Consider the following 25017-nt stretch of genomic DNA (forward strand, 5'->3'; position numbering starts at 1 on the left):
TTGATATCCAGGGTGCAGGGCAATGGGCAGTGGTAGGCGGGAGTCTTCTAGATATGCCTGAAAGACGGAAAGAGAATTGGAGCTGTGAGAGAAGGGCCATTAAGGGCTGCATAAAAAGTACTATTTACCTCAGCATAGAAATGAATCATAGTCCCACTTTATTTCTGATTTAACTGAACAGAGAGAAGATTAAAAAATTATCTCCACAAAAAAGGAAAGTGGGCAAATAGCACAGCCAAGCAAACCAGGCAATCTAGACATACCTTCCCATATAAACAAACCAGGAAGCTCAGAGCTCACAAACGGAGCAAGGCAGAACTTGGGGTATTTGAAGGAGCATTCATGGCGAAGGAGGAAGGACCACAAAATAAACGTGCATAAGCTCATCTAGGGTAGAGAGGACACTGAGTGGAAGGAGACCCCTTCTTCATGTTGTCTCTGCCCCAACCCCTAGTGGAGAGGGAGAAGAAAGTCTGTCTAGAATATAGGCAACTCATGACACTTGCAGCAGGAATGGGGCATGGGTGGAGGCAGAACAACTTTGGACATGGGAAGTCACAGTGCAGAAGACAGGGAGGGCCATTTACTGGAGGAGCTTGACATAATTTGCAGGAAAGAGTCCAAAGTGGCCGTGGCAATGTCCCCGCCACCAGCCCTCATCCACCATCTCAATGTCAGTGATGATGTCATCAGGATCGAAGGAAATCTCGTCGCTTCCTTCTGGGGAGGCAATTGATGGAATATTAGGATGGTCAAACAGTAATCCTTCCATTCCTGTGCCCACTGTAAACCTCAGGGAGGGAAAGGGGCTGTTCTTCTTCATGCCAAGGCTGGTCCTTCCCTGACCCCCAGAATCCATCTCCCTCTCTCCTAGTAAGGGCCTCCAGGCACCAGACCCCTCAGGCCACTCCAAACCTACCTCCTTGGTAATCATACAGGGCTATAGCTGAGATCCCTGCTCCAGTCCCAGCTGGGTAGCCAGATGATTCTGCATAATGAGAGATATAAACATGGTCTCACCAACATGGAGAAGGAAAACAGGTCCTTCTAGGGAATGGGGCAATTCTTCCTCTTGCCCTCCCCTGGACTAGACCCATTCAGGAGCTGTTTCTCCCCCACCACTCACCAGCCAGAGTGGAGGGACAAGAAGGATTCTCAGTTTCAAGCACATCTTCATAGTCCCCATCTGGTTCACCATCCTGCTCATGTCTGTCCATGTCTCCAACATCCTCATAGTCATTCTCAGGCTCAGGCTCAGGCTCTGCTTCATATACTGGCTCTTCCTCCAGCTGCAGGCCTTCTGGAGTCCTGGGAGGCAAAGCTGGGGGCTCCTCGTCCTGTGAAGAGATGGTGTGGATCAAAGTGATTTTTACCCACCAGGAGCTACCTCTCTACAACCTCCCAGTGGAGGACTACTAAGACTGCTCCCCATCACCATCCTACCACTTCTACCCTCTATCCTTGCCTCCATCTAATAGCCTTCCCTAGGGAACCCAGTCTTTTATCCATCTTTATTCCTCGAGCTCCTCCCATACCCACCTACTCAAAACACCTATCAAGAGGTGATAGGAGGGAAATGTAAAGGGTGTGAAGAGAGGGAAATGGAAAGCAAGTCTGATTCCTTGAATGACTGGGAAAACACTGAAGCAAAAACACATTGTTGGGAATACCACAGGCAGGATGACCAACTGTCCTGGTCTGCCCAGGACTAGGTGGTCCCCAGAATGCAAGACTTTCAGTGCTAAGACCAGGACAGTACCAGACAAACCAGGATGGTTGGTCACTTCATATGGCCCACCTTCCTAGGACATGAGGAGATGGGAAAGAGGCAGAGAATCTTTGGGGCTCTACTTACCTCTGGGGGATTCTGCCTCAAGGGCAGGGCAGGCACTGGCTGTTCCTTACTGGTTCTCACAGGCTCAGGCTCTGATGATGGACAGCTCCCTGCTGGAGGCCAGGCCTGGGGAGAATAAAGCATCTCTCTTGTAAGTATGCAAACCTCCCTCTTCTCTACTGTCTGGAATACCCACCCAATCCAAATCAACCACCCCTCAAGATGGGCTCCAACCTGAAGTGATAGCTCCTTCCTCTAGTTCCTGCAGCAATTACTGGCTACACAGCAAAACATGCAAATTTGGTTTATGTAAATCTGGGATTCCCCCCCCCCCCAACATTTTGGTATATATGAGGCCCAATCACTCAGACTGAAATCTTCCTGAAGACAGAGATAGTAGTTTTAGACTTTGCCTTACACCAGGGAGGCCTGTGCCTTATTTTCTATCAATGATTTGGACTCCTTAGTCTCCTATCTGGGCAAGGGATCCTGGATGTGAACCCCAAAAGGCCAACCACTCACCTCTGAAGAGATTTTCTTGGGCAATGGGGCTGGCATCTCCGGTTCTCCCACAGTGTCCACTGGCTGCTGAGCCTCATGGCTCATCTTTATCAGGGCCTTTCTCTCCTGTTGCTGCCTGGCTATCTGCTGTGCCTTTTCTTCTTCCTCCCGCTTCCTCTTTTCCTCAGCCATAGATTCAAATTTTGCCTTCAACCCACGGGCACCACTAGAAGCTGCAGACACAGGCAAGAAGAATTAGGATTGTCTTGAGTCAGGGGTCGGAGTGGTGGATGGCACTCCAAGGAAGAAAAGGAATTGGTTAAATATCCAGGCAGAGAGCAGATGGAGAGGAACTCATGGGAGGAAAGGAAAAGAGGTACTAATGGAGGAACAAAGGGATTATAGGAGGAGGATGTAGACATAAAGCCCAGATTTCCGTATAGCCAGGCCATGCAGTCTCAGACTCTTGTCCTTTCTAAGTTATAAGCCTTGTTCCCCTAACTGGCATCCTTTTCCTCTCCACATTCCTTAAATCTGTATGCCCTCTAACCACCACCTACCCTCTCTCCCCCATCCCAAGCTCTTATCTTTCTGTATTCTTCCCAGATGACTCCCTATCCCTCCCTCCCTGTGTTCTCTCCTTACGGTTCCTTCCCAATGTCACTCTATCTCTCTATCCACTTAACCTAGTTTTTTAGGAGAATGAATCTAGAAATGCCTGGGCAGGGTCAAGTCTATCTCAGCTAGTCTAGGTAGTTAAAGGCATGGAGGAGGTAGTCTGGGCATAAGAAAGAATAAGAAGGGGGAGGTGGTTGAGGAACATAGAGAAAAGGAATTGTTAAGACTTACCAGCTTCTATGGGTGTCGTCTTTTTATAAGCTGTGGTTGGGGCCTCCATTTCATTGAAGCCAACAGCGCTCTGCAGGGAGGAGAAGAGTATGCACAGTGTGGGGAGGAGAAGGGAACGGTAATGACCCAAAGTCAGTATTGGTGTTTGGAGCCTTCTAGGAGGTATCCCTCACCATCTGATGCTCAATAGTTAAACAGGATATTCCAATATTGTTATTTTGTGGCAGAGAGAGCAGTAAAGAAGTTCTAAACTGGTGGGCTCAGATCCCCTTTTTGAAAGCTCAGTGTGCCTAGAATCTCACATCTCTAAGTGCAGTGGCCTAGAATGCAGCAGGGCCCCAGCCAATGCATGAAGAAGAACTAATGTGAATGGAGTGGGAGGAGATTATAGATTGAATTAAGCAACACCTAGGAATCAATGAAATTTCAAACATCACCTTTCCCTGAAGTTTATGTGTTTTTGTCTCTCTGACTCCCTCCACTCTTCTTAGTTAAAGCTTAGGCTGCAGAAGACTTGCCCATTAGATACCGAAGGTAGTCAATGGGGAGTGTAGGAAGACACCTCAGGACACTTAGGTTTTCCTATCTCAATGTACTTCAGGTGCAGTTGAGGGACCTCTTCTCAAGACATTGGTGTGCTGGTGCTTTACCTTATCCACTCGGTCCTTCTGGATTCCATACTGACCACCAAAGCCCTTGGCATAATCTGCAGGACAAAAAGTTTTGAGAAGGTGCCTGAGTGGCTCAGTCATTAGGCCTCTGCCTTCGGCTCAGGTCATGATGCCAGGGTCCTGGGATCAAGCCCCGCATCGGGCTCCCTGCTCAGAGGGAAGCTTGCTTCTCCCTCTCACATTCCCCCTGCTTGTGTTCCCTCTCTTGCTGTCTCTCTCTCTCTCTCTCTCTGTCAAATAAATAAATAAATAAATCTTAAAAAAAAAGTTTTGAGAGTCATAAGAAGAGTATATGCTAGGAATGTGTAGGTAGAGGAATCATGGGAAGAAAGACCAGAAGACAGGAACATGAAAAACAGAGATGGATGGGGAAGAATGAGAATCAGAGGATAGAGAGAAGCATGGATGGGAAGAGGCAGAAAAGGATTGAGAGAGAATGGATGGGAGAGAGATGTGAAGAGAGAAATATAAAAAGAGAGAAGTGACAGAAAAGGAAGGAATATAAAGGAAGAAATTGGAAAAAATAAGGAGAGCCCTCCAGCCATCCCTTATGTGTCCCAGGGCAGAGAGAGACCTCTCTGTCCTTGTGAGGCTCATAGCCAAATCACCCACGTGTCATCACCCAGCCTGTCTTTACCCTTTTCTCAGTGACCCCTTCTCTTTGGCCCCCTCTGTCCTGCTCCTAATCTTGCTGTATTCCTCTCTACCCTCCTGGTTTCTCCCCCCGACACACACACATACAGACACTTACCCTTTATACCACCACCTCCACTGTACATCTGCACCTCTGTATTCTAGGTTCTCTGTGTCAGCTTCCAGAAAGGAAGGAAGGAGGGCTCTATGCTACTGTGTGACCTCCCTCCTCTCCAACCCCAACTCACCTCTCTGGGACTCGTGTTTCTCTGTTTCTCCTTTGTAGTCATATCCCAGAGCTGCCTTATCCCGTTTATCCTTCTCTATCCCATAGCGGCCTCCAAAGCCATGAGAGTAATCTGTGGTGGAAGGAGTAGTCATGAGAGCCCACTCTCAGCCCACAGGAAGGTGCTGTGGAAGAGAGAAGTCAGGAGGAGTGGGTGCAGAGGGGTAGGGGCCTGGGAAGGCAGCAGGGCTAGAATCGAGGTGGATTAAAGAGAAACAGTGTCCTAAGCCATCTTGTGTAAGCTTTAATTCAACATTGTTCACTCCTTTCCTCTCCTCCTTTACTCCCATCCCAAGATGAGAAGATCATTTCATTTTTTTCCCTTCTTCAAGGAAGGGGAAAGTATAGAGAATGTAAGGAGAGACTTTTAGGGGGGGGAAAGGCAGATACATATGAAATTTATGCCTGTTCCTACTCCCATATAAACACTTAGAAATGTCTGCTAAAATATAACGATCTTTTTTTTTTTTTAATAGTAAAGCTCAAGAAAAAAGAAAAAAAAATCCTGGCTCCAGAAACCATAGATAAATCAAAGCAGTACAGACGAGGGTAATTATGACTCAGAAAACCCAAGGGTGTTTTAAGTCCCAAATTTAGTACCTAGGGATTAGGATCTAGGGTCAGGTGTTCTTATACAAGAACAGAGGACTGGGGAACAAGAAATGGCAGTCTGCTCACTCCTATAAAAGAGTTCTAGAAAAATTCTACTCGTTTATGTAGGGAAATGGTGAGGGGGGTTGTAGTTTGTTCAGCATTTAATAGGGGGAAGTTTTACCTATGGGACTTGGAAACTCCAGGCCTACCCTGAGTATACAGAATGCAAATATCCAGTTTTATACCACTTACATTACACAGGAATTCTAAGCTGAGAAATTAATGCTGATATAGAAAAATATATACCACAGAAAGAATAAGCATCAGAAAGACGGCAGGAATATGAGAAACAGTAGACCTCAATACAAAATGCATTATAAGAGGTGAAAGAGATATAACACAATAATAAGAAAACAAATCATCATTAATGAGGAATATGTATGCCGGTATAATCTATTAACAGAATCAAAATTCATGAAGCAAAACCTGACAGAAACAGGAAGAGAAATAGAAAAACCTGTGATCCTAGATGAAAATTTTAACCCTCCTCTTACATTGATAGAATGCTTAGACAAAAAGAATCTAAAATTATAGAAGGTCCAAACAACATTATCAACTAACAAAACCTAATTGACATTTACAGAATATTATATATCCCAAAACTGCAGAATACACTTTTTTCATGCACATAGAACATTCACCAAGATAGACCATATGGTTGGGGTACCTGGATGGCTCAGCTGGTTAAGCATCTGACTCTTGATTTCTGCTCAGGTCACGATCTCAGTGTCGTGAGATCGAGCCCTGCACTGGGCTCTGCACTCGGCATAGAGCCTGCTTAAGACTCTCTCTCCCTCTCCCTGTGCCCCTTACCCCTGCACTCTCTAAAATAAATAAATAAATCTTTAAAAAATAAAAATAATTGACTTTCTCTGCTTGACTTATTTCTCTCAGCATAATCTCCTCCAGTCCCATCCATGTTGATGTAAAAGTTGGGTATTCATCCTTTCTGATGGCTGAGTAATATTCCATTGTATATATGGACCACATCTTCTTTATCCATTCGTCTGTTGAAGGGCATCTCAGCTCTTTCCACCATTTGGCTACTGTGGACATTGCTGCTATGAACATTGGGGTGCATATGGCCCTTCTTTTCACTGCATCTGTGTCTTTGGGGTAAATGCCCAGTAGTGCAATTGCTGGGTCATAGGGTAGCTCTATTTTTAAATTTTTAAGGAACCTCCACACTGTTTTCCAAAGTGGCTATACCAACTTGCATTCCCACCAACAGTGTAAGAGGGTTCCCCCTTCTCCACAACCTCTCCAACATTTGTTGTTTCTTTCCCTGTCCATTTTTGCCATTCTAACTGGTGTGAGGTGGTATCTCAATGTGGTTTTGATTTGAATTACCCTAATGGCTAATGATGATGAACATTTTTTCATGTGTCTGTTAGCTATTTGTATGTCTTCTTCAGAGAAGTGTCTTTTCATATCTTCTGCCAATCTTTTGACTTGATTATTTGTTTTTTGGGTGTTGAGTTTGAGAAGTTCTTTATAGATCTTGGATACCAGCCCTTTATCTGTAGTGTCATTTGCAAATACCTTCTCCCATTCTGTGGGTTGCCTCTTTGTTTTGTTGACTGTTTCCTTTGCTGTGCAGAAGCTTTTTATCTTGATGAAGTCCCAAAAGTTCGTTTTTGCTTTTGTTTCACTAGCTTTTGGAGATGTATCTTGAAAGGACTTGCTGTGGCCAATGTCGAAGAGGTTACTGCCTATGTTCTCCTCTAGGATTTTGATGGATTCCTGTCTCACATTGAGGTCTTTCATCCATTTTGAGTTTATCTTTGTGTATGGTGTTAGAGAATGGTCGAGTTTCATTCTTCTGCATGTGGCTGTCCAATTTTCCCAGCACCATTTATTGAAGAGATTGTCTTTTTTCCATTGCATGTTTTTTCCTGCTTTGTCAAAGATTATTTGACCATAGAGTTGAGGGTTTATATCTGGCCTCTTTATTTTGTTCCATTGGTCTATATGTCTGTTTTTGTGCCAGTACCATGCTGTCTTGGTGATCACTGCTTTGTAATATAGCTTGAAATTGGGCAACGTGATGCCCCCAGCTTTGTTTTTCTTTTTCAACATTTCTTTGGCAATTCAGGGTCTTTTCTGATTCCATACAAATTTTAGGATTGTTTGTTCCAGCACGTTGAAAAATGTCATTGGAATTTTGATTGGGATGGCATTGAAGGTATAGATTGCTCTAGGTAGCATAGACATTTTAACAATGTTTATTCTTCTGATCCATGAGCATGGAATATATGTGGAACATAAGGAATAGCATGGAGGACGTTAGGAGAAGGAAGGGAAAAATGAAGGGGGGGTGGGGAATCGGAGGGAGAGATGAACCATGAGAGACTATGGACTCTGAGAAACAAACAGGGTCTTAGAGGGGAGGGGGGAGGGGGGATGGGTTAGCCCAGTGATGGGTATTAAGGAGGGCACATACTGCATGGAGCACTGGGTATTATATGAAAACAATGGATCGTGGATCACCACATCAAAAACTAATGATGTATTGTATGGTGACTAACATAACATAATAAAATTAAAAAAATAATAATAAAAATTAAAATTAAAAAGAGAGAGACATCCAAATGAGAATGAGAATTCTCAATATGCATTGATATGAGTTCCTGAAGAAGGAATAAAAGAGAAGAGGAGAGGCACTATCCAAAGAAAACATGCCTTTGAACTTTCCATAATGGAAGTTATTTCTCAGGTTGAAGAGGATCGATAAGTCTCATGTAGGATAAGAGAAATAGATCCAACACCTAGATATATCCTGATGATATTTGAGAATATCAGAGACAAAAAGAAAACCTTTGGGCGCCTGGGTGGCTCAGTTGGTTAAGCGACTGCCTTCGGCTCAGGTCATGATCCTGGAGTCCCGGGATCGAGTCCCTCATCAGGCTCCCTGCTCAGCTGGGGGTATGCTTCTCCCTCTGACCCTCTTCCCTCTCATGCTCTCTGTCTCTCATTCTCTCTCTCAAATAAATAAATAAAATCTTTAAAAAAAAAAAAAAAAGAAAACTTTAAAAAAAAAGAGAGAGACAAGACATGTTACCTACAAAGGAATGATCGTTAGACTATACAAGAGAGATGTCAAAGAGGCTGAAATAATACCTTCAAAGAGGTGAAGGGAAAATAACAATGAAGAATGGAACAAAATGTATTTTTTAGACAAAGCCTGGAAGTTCTTTCATAGGCTTTCATGGAAAGAATTATCAAAGGATATACTTTAGTAAGAAGGAAATAGAAGAAAGGAGGAAATAGTGAGATACAATAAACAGTGATGCACCAGGAACTTGGTAAATACATTGGTCAATTTAAATAAGTATCACTACATAATAATAATGATTCATTTTTGTGGAGTTTAAAAACACATGGAATCCTTATCCTGAGCAACAACATTTGCCCAGTTGGCACAAAGAATGTAGGATGTAGAAGGAACATAATTAACTTATTCTACATTTCCTTTATTACTAGGAAGAGACAGTGATTAATTTTAAACTTAAGTCAAAGATGAATGTTAACACTTAGGGACTGCTCCCTTAAATAAACGAGTAAAATACCTTATTTTCAATCCACTAGAGGGAAAGGCGGAACTAAAGAAAACTTGACCAATCTCCGAGAAAGAGATAAAGAAGAAAGAAGCAAGTACATGCTTGGATTTAAAAATAAATAAAATACTGGGGAAACAACTATGGAACTAGAGGGAGTTGATGACAGCTATTGCGAGGTGAAGTCTGAGCAGAACAGGTCAATCAGTTTGCTAAGGCTGAAGCGCAGGGTCCTTGCCTTTCTGAGATGCGTGCTTCTCCACTTCTCCTTTGTAATCAAAGCCAACTGCTGACTACAGAGAAAAGGAGAGTGCATTGGTTAGAATTGGAGCTGACAACTTTTCCCCTCCCTCACATACCTTTACCCCTAGCTCAGGCCAGAAGCTAGTTTACAAGAGCTCAGGGCTGAGAGTGGGAGTTTACCCTAGAAACAGATGAGCACCCTGACCTGACAGGCTGGTGTAGCAGCCGTGTGTTAGAGTGCAATGAACATGGGCTCTGTATGTTCATCAGCTCCAGATTCAAACCCCAACCCCAACCTTCCCTATTTATAGTTGTTTAACTTTAGGCATGTCCTTTACGTTACTGAACCTCAGTCTCCTCAAATATGAAATGAAAATAGGTAAACCTGCCTTGTTAACCTCAACTATAAAGTGGGAGAAATGATCCTTCTTTATTTGGGATATTGTGAGTACTAAATGGGGCAAGGTGTATAAAGGGTTTGCATTGTGTCACTCAGGAAATTAGTGCTTTTCTTCCAAACTCTCATGAAACTAAAATGAGATAATAGCTAGAAAAGTGCCTTGTAAACTATAAAGCACTATGCACATCTAAGACATATTATCCCACTCCTAACTGATTATACTATGCCTCTTCTCTTTCCTTAAGTGGCAGCAGAAACCCAGAGATGTGTTTTGATGGGAGGAGAGGCAACTGGGAGATCCTAACCCCTCCAGGGCTGGATACGCTGGCCAATACCTAACATCACCACACAGCAGCATCCCCATCCCCATCTAGCTCAGTACCTATTGGTCTCTAAGCAAGACTAGATTTTGCAACTCAAGAGCTATTAGTTTGTATTGTTTCTTAATTTACATGACACACTGATTGTTTAGGTGATTCAGTTTCTGGCTTCTGAGGCAGATGAAAGAAAGAACGATGAGAAATCAGGCAGAGGCAAGATGGAAAGTTAGAGAACATTCCATGCTCCATACTCCATTACTGCCTTAAAAAATTACCTGCTATGTTTTTCCTTTTCCTTACAGTAATTTTGAAACTTTTCTACCCAACCCCCTAAAGTGCAAATAACATTTTGACAATTAGCTTTAAGGATTCAGACCCACCTAATTAACAACTGCAGGTAAAAAGAAAATCTCAGCTAGCTGTGAAGGAAATGTCCTGTCTGTTTGCAGCTGCAAGGGAAGAGACACTATTCTGCACCATAAAAAACAAGATCAAAGAGTCTAATCTGGGGCGCCTGGGTGGTGCTGTTGGTTGGGCATTCTCATCTCTTTAAAACTACTTTTTTTTTTTTTGTAAAAAGGAGTCTTTAAAACCTCTGGACTTCAGAGATTTGGTGCTAAATCCTGTGAAATGTAACCTTTACCTTCTAAAAACATTATACTTGATTGTTTGCTGCCGTGGTAATAATACTTAAGCCAACATCTGTGTTCTCCTAAAAGGCATAAATAATTACAACATTTTGATATTTGACCAAAAGAGGAGCTTTGAAATTTCCCTCTTCTTTCTTCATGCGTACAGATATAATAAAAACCAATGGTTTGACGGATTCCTTATCTAAACAGAGTTTGAGAATCTTTGTCTCATTTAAATTAACACTATTCAGCTCAGCATGTGGTCTCCCAAAGTGGAACCAAAGAACTTGCTAAGGAAGTTTATGGGGGCTATCCTCATGATGGACTCTCCTGAGTCCACTACCCTGTCTTTCCATAGGAGAAGTGTAGACCCACATTCAATGGTGAGTATTGGTAAATCCCACATGATCTGAGCTGGGTAGCACAGGGAGAGACTTACCTTGTCTGCCCTGTCCTTCTCAACTCCATATTTGCCCCCAAAGCCTTTGGCAGCATCAGTCTGAGAAGAGTGCTTCTCCACCTCAGCAACATACTCATGGCCCACAGCACTCTAAGAAAAATCAGATGGAATGAGTGAAAGACAAAAATGACCATAAAAAATGAAATGATACCATAAGAGACTCTTAACTATAGGGAAAAAACTGAGGGTTGCTGGAGGGGACGGGGTGGGGGATGGGGTAACTGGGTGATGGGCATTAAGGAGGGCACGTGATGTGATGAGCACTGGGTGTTACATGCAACTGATGAATCACTACATTACCCCTGAAACTAATACTACACTATATGTGATCTAACTTGAATTTAAATAAAATTTTGAGAAAAAAAAAAAAAGAAAAGAAATGATGCAGACATGAGTTGGGATGTAAGAATACCAGAAATTCCATTCTGGGTCAGTCTCACAGCCTCCACCAGTATTTCACATAAGCAATATGTGATACAGGGAGAGCAAGGTTACTTTTTCTGGAGGCTTGCGCATCCCAAGTCTTCTTTAATACCATTAGGAACCCATCATTCAGGAAACTCCTATAGGATGGACTGGGAACCCCAAGAATAGAGATGTAGAAACAAAAAGAAAGCTAAAAACAAGGCATTTATGGGTCAAAATAGATAGAGGTAGTTACTGAAGAGCGATCAAAGGGAACTGACTTAATGCTGCAGCTGAGATAGCATATTTCACGAGAACAGCCAGATGCTTTGTTCTGGATCTTTGTGCCCGGGTGTCCATCAGATTTCAGAAGAGCCAACCGAGCCCTGATATTTAACAGTGACTGAGTCTACACCAAAGGGCGTTGGCAGATAATACTGCAAGTAGCCCAAGAGGGCATATAACTTTCCTATTCCCCTCCACTTTTTACTCCATGTATTGTTTTACTTTCTATTCGATTTTGAAAACTATCTCTCTTCCAATATTTAGATATGGATACTTTAATAATCTGGGACTTGAGTAATATTTCAAACCAAATAATGATACCTTACAGAGTCTCAACTAAGAAGAAATTAAAAAGCTTCTCCTTCCTCCATATTTCCAAGCTCATGCTGGGACAAACATTATCAATACAGAGACTGATGTGAAACACTGCCCTGTATGAGCTCCCAGGAACTCATTTTGCAGTATTTTTAGGTCTGTGTAGGTCAAATTTGCTTGTGAATTTAAGAATGAATGAATGTTTATCTATTTTAGTTTTTTCCTAGGAATTTTGTGGAGAATATAAGCCTATGTTGCACTTAACACAATGACAAAACAAAACACTTCTTGAGGGTGAACGAATGGCTTTTACTGAATATATTTTTTTCTCCTTGGAGATAAAATGTTTTTTGTTATAGGCATATATCACTATCTTTGAGGTTAGGAAAATCAGTGGAAACTATGATTTATAATACAAGCATTTTTTATTATATACTTTTATAGTAGCTAATGGATAAAGGAAAACAATATTCATATTTGAAGGCATCTAATAAATAAATTCACATCAATATTTTTCACATGTGCACATATTAGATATAATATATATACAAAAAGAACACTAAGTACACAGTAAAGAAAATAATAAGAGAAGTAACATCGACATAATATACAAACATTCAAAAGCAGTAAATGATTTTAAAACATATTTTTTCCTTCTCTAATTGTGACCCCGTCTCCTCAGTCTAGGAGTTACTGTATGGCTGGGTCTCCTGTGGGCCACCCCTTCCAAATTTTTGAATCCTGTTTTCCACCATCTGTATTTTATGTGTTGAAATCAGGGGAAAAAAATGATACAAATAATATGTGGACATTCTATTTTAAAGCCCAAACGAATGCTGTACGTTTGAACAAGTTTTAAACCATAATACCAATAAACGAATCTATCTTTTGTCTTTAAGCAAATATCTTCCTTTCAGCTTACCTTGTCCATTCGGTCTCTCTCCACCCCAAACCGACCTCCATACCCATGGGATGCTTTGGGCCCTGCTTCCATCTCCTTCTTCTTGAGACTATCATGCTCCTCTGACACTTTGTTCCTCAGCTGGTGGATGCTGGAAGTAACCACATGACAGAGACTCATCTAGCACAGGGAAGTCAATGAATTCTCCTTCCCAGAAAAATAGAAATCTTGAGGTGTGTTGTTTATTTTTAGCAATAATCTGAGCCCCCAAAGTATATCAATACTGGGTCTGAGGGTAAGAGATGAGTGTGGCCTTCAGACCATAGTCTGATTTAAACTCTCCATAAGCCAATAATATTTCCTCTAGTCAGTTATTCCACTAAATAACCTTCTGATATTTGCCTCATTTTTCATGCTCTTGAATATTAGAGGAGAGTGACACCAATTATATTCTAGTAACTGGGAAGTTATTTTCCTTCTGGCATTAGATATTCTCTCTCTCTCTCAAAGCACAAAAATATTTATATACCCTTTTACCCACACATTCTAGTCCTGAGAGTTTACCCCAAAGAAATAATTTTAAATATGGCAAGCTTTAATGTCTAATACTATGCACTGAAACACTGTATCTAATAGCAAAATTAAGAAATAATTTATATGGCCAATACTCGGAGAATAATTAAGTAAATTGCAATATTACCTCTCAATGGCATACTAGGAAGTCATTAACAATGATGATTAGGAAAAATGTAGCTTTGGGAGATTTATCTATACATTAAATATTTTGTGTATATTCTTGTCAAAAATGAATGCTCTTCACCTCTGTCCCCAAATCTGATAATTCCTGAAGGTAAAATCTAATAAAACAAATAAAAAGCAGAATCAGATCTATAAATACAGAGAACAAACTGTTGTTTGTCAGAGGGGATGGGGATTAGGCAAAATGGATGAAGGGGAGGTGCAGGCTTCCAGTTATGGAATAAATACATCACAAGAATAATAGTCACTGGGTGTTATACACAACTAATGAATCATTGAACACTACATCAAAAACTAATGATGTACTCTATGTTGCCTAACTGAACATAATAATAATAAAAAAGAATAATAGTCACAGCATAAGGAATATAGTCAATGATATTATAATAGTGATGTAACAGGACAGATGGTAGCTACACTTGTGGTGAATATAGCATAAATGTATAAACTTGTCAAATCACTAAGTTGTACACCTGAAACTAATGTAACATTATATATCAGCTATACAGAAATGAAAAAAAAAGCTAATAAAAACTAATCCATTCATCTTTCAATGGACATTTGGGCTCTTTCCATATTTGGGTATTGTGGACATTGCTGCTATAAACATTGGGGTGCATGTGCCCCTTCAAATCACTATGTTTGTATCCTTTAGATAAATACATAGTAGTGCAATTGCTGGGGCGTAGGGTAGTTCTATTTTTAACTTTTTGAGGAACCTCCACACTGTTTTCCTAAGTGGCTGCACCAGTTTACATTCCCACCAACAGTGTAATTGGATAAAGAAGATGTATACACACACACACACTGGAATATTACTCAGCCATTAAAAAGAATGAAATCTTGCCATTTGCAACAACATGAATGGAACTGGAGGGTATTATGCTAAGTGAAAGAAGTCAGAGAAAGACAAATATATGATTTCACTCATATGCGGAATTTAAGAAACAAAGCAGATGAACATAGGGGAAGGGAAGGAAAAATAAAATAAGATAAAAACAGAGTGGGAGGCAAACCATAAGAGACTCTTAACTCTAGGAAACAAACTTAGGGTTGCTGGAGGGGAAGGGGGTGGGGGGATGGGCTAAATGGGTGATGAGCATTAAGGAGGGCACTTGATGTACTGAGCACTGGGTGTTACATGCAGCTAATGAATCACTACGTTCTACCCCTGAAACTAATAACATACTATATGTTAACTAAATGGAATTTAAATAAAAAACTAAAATTTAAAAAAGTAACTGCACCAGGAATAAGTAAAATATAAAGCCATTATCAGGGACTTAAAAAAAAAACTAATAAAATTCACTCTTATCACTAAATGTTGTTACACTTTAAGGCCCAAATAACCTTGATTTGGGACACCTCTATCCCTAAGAGAATGTAACACCCAAAGGAGGCATTCTCCTTCTTACTTCGCTTCCATCTACACCATGAGGGTAGAGAGCCTCTCTGAATATCTGTTTGCCCTGAGGGTATGAAGTGATAGCTTAGCACTAGCACCAGCATCAGTGAGTGACAATAGGACTGATACTTGGACACCTATAAGCATCTCTGGGGATTCTTAGAAACATTTGGGCAAGAGAACCCTTAATAAAAAAATTTGACTTCCTGCAGCAAGAAAGAGAGGTTTAGACATTTGAGACAGTGATGTTACTGGGCCTTCACTAGCTCCAGAAAACTAGATACATTGGTTACAGGTAGAATGGCCACCCCACAGCAGAAATTTTCCTCTTTAATGGGAGAAGAGATCCATCTGGTGGCCTTGGAGGATAAGCCCACCAAAAGTCTTTTTTAAAAGCCTTCTCAGCTTTAGTCACAGTTAATTTTAGAAAGCTGGCTTTGAACCAAATGCAATAAGCCAAGTGCTGGAAGAACCATCTGTTCCTGTGTCTGCTTTAAACCGTCTGGCAGCAGTGGAGGCACAGATCCTGTGTTGCTAGTTCAACAACTCTTGACACTTTAGAAATGTCTGTGTCAAAAAAGCAATTGGTTCCAAGAACATGTAAATAGCTGTTATTTCCCAACCAAAATATTCAGATGAAGAATGAAGAAAATGGGGCTAAGCATTACTTTCAAATGAGGGAAATGTGCAAAGTTTTAATGAGTCCAATGATTGCCACATAGGTCATAACTATATCATAGTTAAAACAAGTTTTTGAAAGGGAAAAAGTGAGATTCAGGAATTTCCACCTCATGGATGACAGCAAGGCTAATCAGAGGATCATGCCAATAGATAATACAATTTAAATAAAAATGTTGGGACCAAAGAAGACCAACTTCTTATCAAATTCTGTAGAATATAGCTGAAGCTACTCTAAATAGGTCTTAATTATATTACTCCTTCACTCAATAAATGTTAATTAAACATTTGAGTGTAAGGCACTCCACTATGGAGATAACGGTCAGGTGGAAGAGATGCAAAAAGTTACAATCCAATGTGCTAAGTGGCATACATAAGAAACTTTTGACACATTAACTCTCAGATGCCTATTTTAAATTTTAAAATAACTTGGAATTGATAAAGCAATGCAGTTCATGGCCAAGTGAAATCCAGGACCTTAAAGATGAACTAACAGAAGGAACAGATCTTTTTGGTTTTGTTACAAAAGTAAAAGCAAAAAGGTGAGTCACACAGACTAAGATTTTATCCACAGATGCTATGATCATAGATTTATAAAATCCTAAAGAATCTACAAAATGTGCTACTAGAACTATTAAGTACATTTGGCAAGTTCACAGGATACAAGGTCATGATCAAAATCAATTTCACTTCTACATACAGGCATAACTCATTTTGGGAGCACTTCACTTTATTGCACTTTGCAGATATTGTGTTTTTAACAAATTGAAGATTTGTGGCAACACTACATTAAGCAAGTCCCCTGGTACCATTTCCCAACACCATTTGCTCACTTCATGTCTCTGTGCCACATTTTTTTTTAAGATTTTATTTATTTATTTATTTATTTGAGAGAAAGAGAGAGAGACAGAGAAACAGCATGAGATGGGAGAGGGTCAGAGGGAGAAGCAGGCTCCCCGCTGAGCCGGGAGCCCGATGTGGGACTCAATCCCAGGACTCCGGGATCATGACCTGAGCCGAAGGCAGTCGCTTAACCAACTGAGCCACCCAGGCACCCTTTGCACAGTATTTCAGAGTTTTTCATTATTATTATACTTGCTATGGTGATCTGTGATCAGCGATCTCTGATGTTACTATTGTAATTGTTTTGCGGCAGCATGGACTGCACCCATATAAAATGGTAAACTTAATTCATAAATGTTGGTTGCTCCACCAACCAGCCATTTCCCTATCTCGTTCCCTCTTCTGGTTCTCCCTATTCACTGAGACACAACAGTAATGAAATCAGGCCAATTAATAACCTTACAATGGCCTCTAAGTGTTCAACTGAAAGAAAGAATCACATCTCTCCCTTTAAATCAAAAGCTAGAAATGATTAAGCATCGTGAGTAAGGCATGTCAAAAGCCAAGACAGGCCCAAAGCCTTTGTATTCACAACAGCCAAGTTGTGATTACAAAGGAAAAGTTTGTAAAGGAAATTGAGTCTACCCCAGTGAACACATGAATGATAAGATAGTGAAACAGCCTTATTGTTGACTTGGAGAAAGTCTGAGTGGTCTGGATAGAAGATCAAACCAACCACAACATTCCCTTGAGCCAAAGCCTAATCCAGAGAAGGACCCTAACTCTCTTCAATTCTAGGAAGGCTGAGAGAGGTGAGGAAGCTGCAGAAAAAGAGTTGGAAGTTAGCAGAGGTGGGTTCATGAGGTTTAAGGAAAGAAGCCATCTCTGTAACATGAAAGTGTAAGGGGAAGCAGCAGGTGCTGATGGAGAAGCTACAGCAAGTTCTCCAGAAGGTCTAGCTCAGATCATTCATGGCAATGGCTACACTAAACAACAGATTTTCAGCGTGGACAACACAGCCTTCTATTGGAAGAAGATGGCATCTAGGAGTTTCATAGCTAGAGAGAAGAAGTCAATGCTTGGTTTCAAAGCTTCAAAGGACAGGTTGACTTTCTTGTTAGGGACTAAGGCAACTGATGATTTTAAGCTGAAGTCAGTGCTCATTTACCATTCCGAAAATCCCAGGGCCCTTAAGAATTATGCTAAATCTACTCTGTTGTGCTCTATAAATGGAACAACAAAGCCTGGATAATAGCATGTCTGTTTACAACATGGTTTACTGAATATTTTAAGTCCACTGTTGAGACCTACTGTTCAGAAAGAAAGATTCTTTTCAAAATATCACTGCTCATTGACAATGCACCTGGTCATCCAAGAGTTCTGATGGAGATTACCTAATTAATGTCATTTTCATGCCTGCTGACAAAACATCCATTCTGCTGCCCATGGATCAAGGAGTAATTTCTTGTTTCAAGTCTTATTATTTAAGAAATACATCTTGTGAGGCTATAGCTGCCATAGATAGTGTTTCTTCTGATGGATCCAGGCAAAGTACCCTGAAAACCTTCTGGACAGGATTCACCATTCTAGGTGCCATTAAGAACATTCGTAATTCACAGGAGAGATCAAATATCAACATTAACAGGAGTTTAGAGGAAGTTGCATCCAGCCCTCATGGATGACTTTGAGGAGTTCAAAACTTCAGTGGGGGAAGTAACTGCAAATGTGGGGGAAATAGCAAGAGAACTAGAAGTGGAGCCTGAAGATGGGACTGAACTGCTGCAATCTTATGATACAACTTTAATGGATGAAGAGTTGTTTCTTAGGGACGAGCAAAGAAAGTGGTTTCTTGAGATGGAATGTACCCCCGGTAAAGATGCTATGAAGACTGTTGAAATGACAATAAAGGATTTAGAATATTACATAAACTTACATGATAAAGCAGTGGCAAGTTTTGAGAGGATTGACTCCAATTTTGAAAGAAGCTCTACTGTGGGAAAATGCTATCAGTGTTACATGCTACATTGATAAAAAGAAGAGCCAATCAATGTAGCAAACTTCCAATTTTGGTACAGAAAATTTTGCCATAGAAATTGCCACAGTCGAGACGCTTGGGTGACTCAGTCAGTTAAACGTCTGCCTTCAGCTCAGGTCACGATCCCAGGATCAAGCTGAGCAGGGAACCTGCTTCTCCCTCTCCTCCCCGCTTGTGCTGTCTCCCGCTGTCTCTGTCATTATCTGTCTCTCTCTCAAATAAATAAATAAATCTTAAAAAAAAAAAAAAGATTAAAAAAAAGAAATTGCCACCGTCACCCCAACTTTAGCAACCACCTCCTTGATCAGTCAGAAACCATCAACACTGAGGCAAGACCCTCCACCAGCAAAAAGATTATGACTCACAGAATGTTCAGATGATGGTTAACATTTTTTAGCAATAAAGTGTTTTTAAATTAAGGTATATACATATTTTCGGGACGCCTGGGTGGCTCAGTCGGTTAAGCGGCTGCCTTCGGCTCAGGTCATGATCCCAAGGTCCTGGGATCAAGTCCCACATTGGGCTCCCTGCTCGGCGGGAAGCCTGCTTCTCCCTCTCCCACTCCCACTTGCTTGTGCTCCTGCTCTCGCTATCTCTGTCTCTGTCAAATAAATAAATAAAATCTTAAAAAAAAAAAAGTTTAAAAAAAAAGGTATATACATATTTTCTTTAGACATAATGCTACTGCACACTTAGTAGACTACAATATGATGTAAACATAACTTTTATATGCACTGAAAAATAAAAAAAGTTCATTTGACTTGCTTTATTATGATCTTTACTTTATTGTGAGGATCTGGAGCCAAACCTGCAATATCACTGAGGTATGACTATATTAGCCATGGACATTTGGAAATAATTAAAAGTTAAAAATAAGTACACTTATCACATGAAATCATATGAAATATTTTAGCATCAATTTAACAAAATATGTCCAAGACTTGAACACTGAAAAATATTTCTGAAAAAATTAAAGAAGATCTAAATAAATGTTCATGGACAGGAAAATTCAAGACCATTAAGCTAACAATTTTTCTAAAATGATCTACATAATACCCATCACCAGGCTAACCCATCCCCCCACCCCCCTCTAAAACCCTCAGTTTGTTTCTCAGAGTCCATAAATTAAGGCGGGCACGTACTGCATGGAGCACTGGGTGTTATATGAAAACAATGAATCATGGATCACTACATCAAAAACTGTTGATGTATTGTATGGTGACTAACATAACATAATAAAATAAAATTAAAAAAATAAAACTAAAAAAATAAAATGATCTACAGATTCAATGCAATTTCAATGAAAATATGAACAGGTATTTTTGTAGTAATTGACCAGTTTATTCTAAAATATATGTAGAAATGTAAATTAAAGTCCTGGTATAGTGAAAAGGTTTTGTTTTTTTTTTTAAGGAGACAAATTTAGAGGATGGTGTGACTTTATAACATATCATAAAGCTACAATAATCACTGCCATATGGTATGGTTCAAGGTTGACATATAGATAAAGAAATAGTCTGGAAATAGACCTGTATATATATGGTCAAAGATGCTAGGTAAGTGAACAGAGAAAGAACAGTCTTTTATGGGGGGTGGTGAGAGGCAGAAGGAGAGGGAGAGAGAGAATCTTAAGCAGGCTCCATGCTCAGGAAGAGCCCAATATGGGGCTCTGTCTCATGACCCTTAGATCATGACCTGCGCTGAAATCAAGAATCAGATGCTTAACCAACTGAGCCACCCATGTGCCCCAAAAGAACAGTCTTTTAATGATGTTGGAATAATAAAATATCCATGCAAAAAAAAAAGAACCTCAATCTTTGCCTCACACTGTACCCAAAAGCTAATTTGAAAGAGACCATAGATTTAAATGTAAAAGCTAAACATATAAATCTTTTAGAACAAAATATAAGAGAAAATCTTCACAATTTGAAAGAGTAGGCAAAAGTTTCTCAGATACATAAAGTGCTAGTCAAAGTACGTTTTTGAAAAATTAGACTTTATTAGAATTAATATCTTCTGATCTTCAAAAGATGCCATTAATAAAATGAAAAGGTGAGTTATAAGCTGGAAGAAAATATTTGTAAAACATATATCTCACAAAAGACATATCCAGAATATATAAAGAACCCTTAAAACTCAATAACAATACAAATGATCTACTTTAAAAGTGAGGAAAAGATTTGAACAGATACTTCAAATGAAGATATATGAAGATACATGAACGACATATAGCAAGATGCTCAATAAAATTAGGCATCAGAAAAAGAAATTAAAATCACCACATACCCACAAGAGTGGTAAAAATTAAAAATACTAACAATACCAAGTATAGACAAGGATGCAGAGCAATTGAAATCCATACTTCATTGGTAGGAATAAAAAAATGGTAAATTCCTTTCAGAAAACAGTTTGGAAATTTCTTTAAAAAATAAATACACTTATTATATAACTCAGCAATTCTACTCCAAGTTATTTTCCAAAAGAAATAAAAATATATGTCAACAAAAAGCTCTGGACACAAATGTTCACGACAGCTTTATTTGTAATAGTCCCAAATTGTCAACAATCCAGATGTCCATTAGAAGGGTAACGGATGAAACAAACTATGGTATATCCATACCATGGAAAACTATTTGACAGTAAAAAGGAACAAAAAGACTATTTATACACAGAGAGGGAGGCAAACCCTAAGAGACTATTAACTCTAGGGAACAAACTGAGGGTTGTTGGAGGGAGGTGGGTGGGAGGATGCGGTAATTGGTCGATGGGCTTTAAGGAGCACACTTGATGTAATGAGCACTGGGTGTTGTATGCAGCTGATGAATCACTAAATTCTACCCCTGAAACTAATAATATACTATATGTTAACTAAAGTGAATTTAAATAAAATCTTAAAAAAAAAAAAGACTGATAGGCAAAGACCACGGATAGATCTCAAAAAATTATGCTGAGTGAAAGAAGACAGACACAAAAGAATACATTCTGTATTATTGCATTTACATAAAATTCTGGAACAGGCAAGACTAATGTATAGTGACAAGAAGCAGCTCAGTGTTTACATCCAGCCAGGGATGGACATGGGATATAGTGGCTGTAAAGAGGCACATGAGCAAGAGAGAGCAACACTGGCAGAAAGAAGCTGGAGGAAAGGGCCAGAGCTCTTCAAACACTAGGTTGCTTGGAGCTGCCTGGCCTAGGACTTCTCTATACAAAAGATGAGGGATAGAAACTACCATTTGAGCTATTCACTGAATTACCAAGCCACTCCCCAAACTAAATATACTTTAGGCAGACTTTAAAAAGAAAGATTATGATGTGGGGGAAGGTAGTGAGATTAGTGAGAACCACAATCACTTCCTTTTCCTGTTTTGAGTGATCTCAGCTCTGCAGCTACTGTTCTCCTCTCCAACTTCCCTCTCCTTTCCAAAGCCCTTAGTGATTCCCATTTGACCTTAAAAATTGGCTTAGCCCACACTAGCCAGAGAGAATCCCAGAATATTAGAGACTTACTAATGGAAAGTCCTCTAGAGGTCTTTTTGATCCCAGTGGGAAAACGGAGAATCAGAGAGAAAAAGGGACCTGTCCACTGTTACCTGGCTAGTTACTAGCAGAGATAGGGCTTTTACACCTTGGTAGGGTGGGTAAATGGGAGGGGAGTGGGTTTTTGTGTAAATGTCTCCACCATTTTTGTTATCATATAGAGATCCAGTTAGGCTAATAAGGTAACGTCCAAAGTCACTACATTTTACAATTCCAAGAGTCAGGAGTCAGGGTAATGGATATACTGAATTGTGTAACACCACAGTCCAAGTAAACACCACTTAGGAAGAAGAAAGACTGTCATTTTTTTACAAGTTTATGCTAGGTTTTTAGGAATAAAATCTGATTTAAACTAACCTATAGTAACAAGAAAGAGACGTATTATTGAGCTGCTTAAGAGGTGCTAAATACTGCACTAGAAAGTTGATACATGTTAGCCCATTGAATTCTAACCATATTCTGCAGGGTAGCCATTATTATCCCCATTTGATAAACAAATAAACTGAGATTTGGAGACATTATATGTCTAAATTCACATCACTTGTAGCTGCTGGGCTGTCCACTGAACCTAAATCTATCTGATACCTAAACTCAAGCTCTTTCTATAAGATCATGGCAAAGATTTAGGAGTCTTCCTTAAAATGTTCTGCTCCTACTATGCATGAGACAGGCACTGGTTGGGGAAAGGTACAAGGAGGATTTGTATCCTCCTCTTAACAGTTCTCAGGATATTAGGGCTGAGTAGCCTTTACTCAGGAAAGGATCTTTTTTTTTTTTTTTTTAATCTATGAGCCTGCAAAGGACATCAAGAAACTTCCTCCATGTCCCTGTTCCATTTTTTTCATCTTTCCAACTGCTTCCAGAATTGCCTGGTTTGTTTAAGAACAATATTCATGGGCGCCTGGGTGGGTCAGTTGGTTAAGCGACTGCCTTCAGCTCAGGTCATGATCCTGGAGTCCCAGGATCGAGTCCCGCATCGGGCTCCCTGCTCGGCGGGGAGTCTGCTTCTCCCTCTGACCCTCCCCCCTCTCATGTGCTCTCTGTCTCTCTCATTCTCTCTGTCTCAAATAAATAAATAAAATCTTTAAAAAAAAAAAGAACAATATTCATTACATTTACATAAGATAAATCATTATGTCTGATCAAACAGTGCATAGTATTGAATATTATCAAATTATATAAACATATGCCAAGTTTTCATAGTGCATTGTTTGTGCAATGTGGTCATCCATTGACACTTTAAAATCTAGGGGGAAAAGAGGTAAAAACACTGTTAGAGTGTGTGTGGGTAGTTAAAATGGAGTTTTAAGCTATATTAATTTTGTCAATTTGTGTGTAATTGTTAATTTTTGCTTTTTTATTTTTGCTCTTGTTATGCTGCTGATTGTGTCTACCTTTGACATTCTGATACAATCCAAAGCAGACAGCCCTGGTTAGATGATCCTGAACAATCCATGGAGGAAAAGAGGGAATCTTTCGATGTGAATATACAATATATACCACAGAAACCCTTGGATATGTCTAAAGTTCCTTCTCTCTTATAGTATGAGTGTTTTGTTGGTTTGCTTTTATTTCTTTTTTTTTTTTTTAATTTTATTTATTTATTTGACAGAGAGAGACACAGTGAGAGAGGGAACACAAGCAGGGCGAGTGGGAGAGGAGAAGCAGGCTTCCCACGGAGCAGGGAGCCCGATGCGGGGCTCGATCCCAGGACCCTGGGATCATGACCGGAGCCGAAGGCAGCCGCTTAATGACTGAGCCACCCAGGCACTCCATGGTTTGCTTTCATTTCTGATAAAATATTAGGTTATGACTTTTAAGACCCCTAAACACCATTACTAAAATAGTTTTAATCAACAGGTTTTCCAAGTGTGACATTTCTTCATATTACCTTTCATGGTTTCCAGCTTCTGTCAAGTAGCCAAATACAAATTTTTATTTTAAAAATCATCCAGGCCAGGTATGGGACCTAATATTGTCCTCTTCTTACAATATTTATTCTGAGTTATTTACCTTGATGTTTTACTGAATCCTTCTTGTCCCATCTGAAGTCACCTACATTCTAGACACATATTTATGTGGATATAAAGTGACACAACCTCAGTATATGAGCCACTTCCTCTCGGAATCTCTTATAATAGACCCACTGGGAAAATAACATAGTTGTCAGAAATAAGAGAGAGAATAAGGTTGAGGGGATAAGAGGAGAGACATGAAACAGAAATACACAATGATACACATAGAGACACACAGGGACAGATTTGAGAAACAACAAACACAAAGACACATAGACATTAACTCCCTCCTCTCCTCCTTCTTCCCTCACCTTCCCCTGAGTTTCCAAGATTTCCTCAGGCTCCTCCCACACCCTTTTCCCATTCCCCAGTCTTTTTGGCACCTACTTGATATGCTCTGTGCGTCCAGAGCCCTCAATGGTCTTGGCTCCCCACCGTTGCTCCTTCTCAGAGATGTCATTCTGCAGAAGACAACATTGAGCAATAAGTGATGGCAAGAGATGTGCCACATGGAGAGAGGCCATGCAGCTGGCGCACATGCCCTCCAGGTCTCCTGCATCTCCTGCCTCCTTTTTACTTTTTGTAAAAGTAAAGTTAGGGTCTTTACTCAGGATCTTTACTCAGACTCCTCCCTCTATTTACCCGACCCTGCCCCCCACCATGTGAACATTAAACTGCTGGGCTCCGAAACCTCCCTTTCTGCTCCCTTCAGGTTGTCTACAACTACTGAATCCCCACAAATTACACGGGTCTAGCTCACATCCTGGCTCACAGGCCAAAGGAGACCCAGGTTAAC

General features: G+C 40.2%; 1 protein-coding gene across 2 annotated transcripts in view; it reads right to left on the bottom strand.

The window, feature by feature from the left end:
- Positions 1-135: 135 nt before the first annotated feature.
- The window catches only part of HCLS1 (hematopoietic cell-specific Lyn substrate 1), a 28091-nt gene continuing 3209 nt past the window's right edge, over positions 136-25017 (bottom strand). Inside the window, exons 3-14 of one of the 2 annotated variants that reach the window (XM_064597182.1) lie at positions 24609-24682; positions 12968-13097; positions 11020-11130; positions 9224-9278; positions 4737-4847; positions 3835-3890; positions 3185-3254; positions 2357-2568; positions 1856-1960; positions 1127-1337; positions 920-988; positions 136-717 (exon numbers count right to left, since the gene is read on the bottom strand). In XM_064597182.1, the coding sequence (XP_064453252.1) occupies positions 584-717; positions 920-988; positions 1127-1337; positions 1856-1960; positions 2357-2568; positions 3185-3254; positions 3835-3890; positions 4737-4847; positions 9224-9278; positions 11020-11130; positions 12968-13097; positions 24609-24682 (1338 nt within the window). In that variant the 3' untranslated portion in view covers positions 136-583. Of the gene's footprint in view, positions 721-919; positions 989-1126; positions 1338-1855; positions 1961-2356; positions 2569-3184; positions 3255-3834; positions 3891-4736; positions 4848-9223; positions 9279-11019; positions 11131-12967; positions 13098-24608; positions 24683-25017 lie in introns of both variants that reach the window. The other variant, XM_045902965.3, reaches the window with a different exon arrangement.

The sequence above is a fragment of the Mirounga angustirostris genome, unplaced genomic scaffold (assembly GCF_029215605.1).
Source record: "Mirounga angustirostris isolate CCGP_5_RB_7025 unplaced genomic scaffold, mMirAng1.0.hap1 SCAF_1, whole genome shotgun sequence".
Classification (NCBI taxonomy): domain Eukaryota; kingdom Metazoa; phylum Chordata; class Mammalia; order Carnivora; family Phocidae; genus Mirounga; species Mirounga angustirostris.